This window comes from Myxocyprinus asiaticus, chromosome 46 (genome assembly GCF_019703515.2).
Source record: "Myxocyprinus asiaticus isolate MX2 ecotype Aquarium Trade chromosome 46, UBuf_Myxa_2, whole genome shotgun sequence".
NCBI lineage: Eukaryota > Metazoa > Chordata > Actinopteri > Cypriniformes > Catostomidae > Myxocyprinus > Myxocyprinus asiaticus.
This window is the reverse complement of record NC_059389.1, coordinates 1,306,501-1,312,500: the sequence shown is the minus strand read 5'-3', so window position 1 is coordinate 1,312,500 and position 6,000 is coordinate 1,306,501. Positions and strand designations below refer to the sequence as shown.

Here is a 6,000-nt window from a genome sequence, read left to right as displayed (position 1 = left end):
AAAAATACTAGGGATGGGAAATGTAATGCGTTAATTTCTGCGATTAACAGTTTGAATCGAATGCACATCCTAGCACATAAAGTGATTGTGTGGAGCGATGCACGCTTATTTATTATGCCCGAACATGTATCTCAGACATAATAATCACGGGAGCCAGTTTACTGTACGGAGAATGGAGACTGCACCCGCAAGTGATGAGCCAGGTGTTGGATAGATACGGCAAGCTTCTGTATCTCTTTGCGTTGCCCAAAAAAACGCTCACTCATTTTTATCTGAACCGCATGAGAGAGACCCAGCAAAGGTTTTAAACTTCAGCATTCAATTTGTTTTATATCTGTATGTATAGTGTCTTAAATTGCATTGGCAATGAACACTTAAGTTTGTCTTGCAAATGAAGCTTGATATGAATTGAATCTGCCCATTTGATCCTATTATTAAAAAAGTCCACTGTAGATTTTGCACAACTTTTAATAACAGCATGCCCACTGATTTTATGGCATGTAAACATATACTTGTATTAAAGATTTATACCTGGGGGCCTGGGTTGCTCAGCGAGTATTGACACTGACTACCACCCCTGGAGTTCGCAAGTAAGAATCCAGGGTGTGCTGAGTGACTCCAGCCAGGTCTCCTAAGCAACCAAATTGGCCCGGTTGCTAGGGAGGGTAGAGTCACATGGGGTAACCTCCTTGTGGTCGCTTTAATGTGATTCTCGCTCTCGGTGGGGCGCGTGGTGAGTTGTGCGTGGATGCCGCGGAGAATAGTGTGAAGCCTCCACACGCACAAGGTCTCCGTGGTAACGCGCTCAAGAAGTCATGTGATAAGATGCGCGGATTGACGGTCTCAGACGCGGAGGCAACTGAGATTCGTCCTCCACCACCCGGATTGAGTCACTACGCCGCCACGAGGACTTAGAGCGCATTGGGAATTGGGCATTCCAAATTGGGGAGAAAAAGGGAGAAAAAAAGAGATTTATACCTGTAAAAATATGTCTAATTAACACTATCCTCAAAAAACTGAACATTTTAATGTACATATTGAAAACCAATATATTGGTCGTCCTCTATTTTCAAATGTCTTTTATGTATAGATTGAACTGTTTTAGCCTTGTGCCAGACCCAGACTTTCAATAATAAACTATTAAAATCCATTATAAATCTATGTTTAACTCTATGGTAATCTAAATAAACATAAGAGTTTTTCCCTTTTCTCTAGAGACACCAACTTATGATTAATGTATATATACAGTATTTTTTTTATTTATGTATTTATTTATTTATTTTCTCCCCAATTTGGAATGCCCAATTCCCAATGTGCTCTAAGTCCTCGTGGTGGCGTAGTGACTCGACTCAATCCGGGTGGCGGAGGACGAATCTCAGTTGCCTCCACGTCTGAGACCATCAATCCGTGCATCTTATCATGTGACATGTTGAGTGTGTTACCACGGAGACAGAGCGCGTGTGGAGGCTTCATGCTATTCTCCGCGGCATCCATGCACAATTCACCACACGCCCCACCGAGAACGAGAACCACATTATAGCGACCACGAGGAGGTTACCCCATGTGACTCTACCCTCCCTAGCAACCGGGCCAATTTGGTTGCTTAGGAGACCTTGCTGGAGTCACTCAGCACGCCCTGGATTCAAACTCACGACTCCAGGTGTGATAGTCAGTGTCAGTACTTGCTGAGCTACCCAGACCCCAATATATCGAAGCGCTCATTTGTTATTACGGAACAATAATTTTTTTATAAACTATCGGTAACTATCAGCTTTGATTTTTGCAGATACAGTAACTGATACAGCAACTATCTGCATCGATATATCAATCGTCCTCTATTTTCAAATGTCTTTTATGTATAGATTTGACTGTTATAGCCTTGTGCCAGACCCAGAATTTCAATATGAAACTATGAAAATCCATTATAAAAATATAAATAATTACATGTTTAAAACTATGATCATCTAAACAAAAAGAGTGACATCAAAATAAACAATTCCTATATTTATTGCATGAAAATTATTTATATTATTTATAACAGTCCCGAAGTTGTGATGTCATTTCCACCACACCAAAGCAATTTTGCCCCTAATAAAGTTTGTTCAAAAGTTAGTGTACTTGTTAATCAAGTGGACAAAAGTGTCAATGAAGAGCATGCTTGACATGAGATGAGAGAAACACTCATAAATATTTATAAAATTAATGCATGTGCTAAATATTTAAATGTAAGTGTTTTTTTTATTATTGCTATAAATTCAATACATTTAATAACTTTTTTTTATATAACAAATGGTTTCAAACAGTTCTGCTTTTTATCATTAGAAAATGAGATCTCCAGACATCTGTTAGACTTTTGCTGACTCATTATGAATCTGTAAAAAAAAAATCAATGCACCAAAAATGTAGAAATGTACCCATGAAATAATGTTTTTCTGGATTCCACTGAAACATCCTCACATTGATGGACAGACTCTCAGCAGTGCAGTTCTTAACTGAACTAAAACAGGATGGTGACTAATTAAATGCCAGACTGAAGCGAGATCTCGTTATTGGTTGGCATCACTGTTAATTGGACTTCCGCTCTGTCGCTCGAGGTTGATAGATTTTTTTTCCCACAGAAGTTGGCCCGCGTGTCTTCATTACACGCCGCGGCCTGAAACCCATAACTGTGTCACTGGCTCCCCCGGCAGCTGCTGCGCCGTTTGATGTGATCGCGTCTGAGGGAGCTGATCATTTATTGATGCCTCCATTAAAAAGTGGCAGACACACGTGTTTCAGAGGAAGGGGAGGGGGAGCGTTTGTTTGCTGGGAGGAACTGTACAAGCACAAAAAACGCTCTCTATCTTTTCCTATATTCTCTATTCCTGCTTGACTTCAATAGACTTATCAAGCAGTTAAAATAACCGTTCACCTGTCCAAAGTCACTCTGTGGTAGAGAACAGTGTGAACATTCTGCTAAACATCTCCTTTTGTTTTTCACAAACGTATAAGTGTAGGAAAAGCTCTCTCTCTTGTCCCATATTCTCTGTTCCTACGTGAAGAAGTCAGAAATTCAGTTATTGTGTTGTGTTTCTGTCAGACGCTGTAGGACAGTGGATTATGAATACCTGACGCTTACATAAACATTCATATAATCGACTGTTATCTGTCATAAACATTCAGCCGGACATTATTTATGCTTTTGAATACAGACTTCCTCATAATACTTCAAACAAATGAATTCATGAGCATATATTAGGGCTCCTGTAGCTCAACTGGTAAAGCATGGTGCTAGCAACAGCATGATCATAGGTTCAATTCCCAGGGAACACATAAACAGAATATATATATATATATATATATATATATATATATATATACACACCTTAAAATTAAATGCACTAGGTTGCTTAATCACAAAATACATGAAAATTAAATGTGAGTTTATAGACACATCAGTAATTTACCACAGTTCTTACTGTACTATTTACTATGTTGACAGTGCCGTATAGGAATAAGCTATTTATTATTTATTTTACTATTTACTACAATGACAGCATGTCTTTGGATTTAGTTGTTTACTATATATTTTAATTTACTATGTTGCTAGCGCCTCACAGCAACTAGCTGTACTATAGTTTTTACTTTACTATTTACTAAGTTGGTAACATCTCATAGGAAGCTATTTACTCGAGTTTTTACTTTACAGCAGGGGCGGATTGGCCATAGGGAGAACTGGGAATTTTCCCGGTGGGCCGGCCGCGAAATGGGGCCAAACGGGCCATGATAAGCTGAAACGGGCCATGCGTTATGCCGAATGGGCTGCGACAGGCACAATATGCAGAAAAGGACAGTGGGCCAGTTTCTATGTGAAATCCAGGGCCGATTTCTCTTCCCAGTCCGCCCCTGTTTTACTGTTTACTACATTGATAGCATCTATCAAGAATTAGCTATTTAGTTTTAGTTTATTACCCTACTGGAAAAAAAACAACAACAAAAAAAACACACGAATGAGCACGAGTACTCGAGTGACAGCAATGATCAATCATGGAAACGATGACTTGACGTGACGTGACTTTTCACTAAATTCGAAATTCTGTGATAAATACACACAATCGTGTTGGGGCCTTATTTTTAATTTTGAGACTAATTATGTAATGATTTTCAGTGGTACTTTACGGTCTGAATCATCACAGCAACAAGCTCTAACACAGACCACCGTGACTTTCGTGACAGTTAAACACCAGCTTGGCAATACTGGGAGACCAACTCAAGACTAGCAATAGACTGCAGGCTGGTTTAAGCTGTTTTCTGTTACTGGTACTTTAATAACGCCTCATAGGAATTATCACACTACAGTATGTCTTCAAAGTCTTTTTTTTATGTCTGGTTAAATTCAGTCAAAAGCAGCTGGACTTGAAAACCTCTCACAACTCATTTTGCTGAAACTTGAATCTTACATTTCTCCCTGGGCTACCTGTAGACTTCATAATGGATTATTTTGATTTGTTTTGTCATAATTGTACATACCATGTCGCGCTTCCATGATTAATGTTGTTTGAAAGAAAACTGACGCTGTCTGAGCTCATGTCGAGTGATTGTCGACGTGTCCGTGTGAAATGTAAATGAATTCTCTCTCCGCAGGCACGTCCCGCAGTGTGAGAGTCCCTGATGTTTCTGCAGAGCGCATGCTGCAGAAGCTGCGTGGAAAGAGCGAGTTCACCATTGCACTGATGCTCAAACAAGAGAAACTCAACTCTGGAGTTATACTGTCCATACATCATGCCGAAAGGAGGTGAGAACAAACACAAAACATTGCTAAATGCAAATAATGAAATACAGCTAAGCATATAATTGTGTATATTGTTACTTAACATGTGCAAAATAAATAGTTACAATTTTAAAGGGATAAGGAAAGGCTTTCTATATCTTTTATTGTTGACGTCAGTGGCCGTGCGTCCAATCAAACACAGTATTTTGGTGCAAATTATTTTTGTCAAATTAGATGTTAACATAGACAGGTTGTGAGAGACAAATCCAGGGAGAACACCTGTCATATAGAATGAAGTATTTGTTTTGCTAAAGTAAGCAGTTTTTGTTCTTGGTACCTGAATATACAGTATATTGGAGTGTGTAGACAAAGCGTGAGAATTAAGAAACGAGAACATTCCCTCGAGATTGGCTCAGGCCTCATTTTTTGTGGTTGTGCTGTCGCGGTACAGCTCATCATTAACTTCACCTGCTGTGTCCACATCCAGCATTCCCTAAAGACTGATTAGAAGTTTTTCCTCACAGAGTTGAACCTAAGAGCAGCACTCAGCAGAAATAATAACAACTCTCTGTCTCTCTCCAGGAAGATTGTTTAAACACCTAATTTTACTTCACTGCCACCCTCGAAGTTTGCAAAAATTTAGTATGAAGTGACCAAAAAAACTGCTGTATATTGGAAAAGTATAACTTCCCATTGCAAGTTCTTTACTGTAAAAGAGTCTAAATTATTATCCGTTGTAATCAACAGCATGCCACAAAGACTTTAAACTAGTCAACATGAAACAAAACTATATTTACTGTCTATTTAACGCATGCTTGCAACACCTAAGTGCTAAAACTAGCTAGCAACATGCTAGCATCATGCTAACAAATGCTAACATTGCCTAGCTAACTGCTAAAACATGCTAGCATCATGCTAACACATGCTAACATTGCCTAGCTAGGTGCTAAAACTAGCTAGCAACATGCTAGCATAATGCTAACACATGCTAACATCGCCTAGCTAAGTGCAAAAACATGCAAGCATCATGCTAACACATGCTAACATTGCCTAGCTAGGTGCTAAAACTAGCTATCAACATGCTAACACATGCTAACTAAACATAGCTAAGTGCCAAAACATGCTAGCAAAAACATAGCTAAGTGCCAAAACATGTTAGCAACATACTAAAACATGCTAGCATATGTTAAATATGTTTGCAACACCGAGCAACAAGCTAGTAAAATGCTAGCAACACCTAGCAACATGCT

At 39.1% G+C, this 6,000-nt stretch overlaps 1 protein-coding gene across 1 annotated transcript in view; it reads left to right on the top strand.

Moving 5' to 3' along the window:
• nell2a (neural EGFL like 2a) overlaps positions 1–6,000 on the top strand; it is a 147,816-nt gene that overhangs the window by 11,687 nt on the left and 130,129 nt on the right. The window contains exon 3 of the mRNA XM_051690267.1: positions 4,624–4,774. Within this exon, the coding sequence (XP_051546227.1) occupies positions 4,624–4,774 (151 nt within the window). The remainder of the gene's footprint in view (positions 1–4,623; positions 4,775–6,000) is intronic.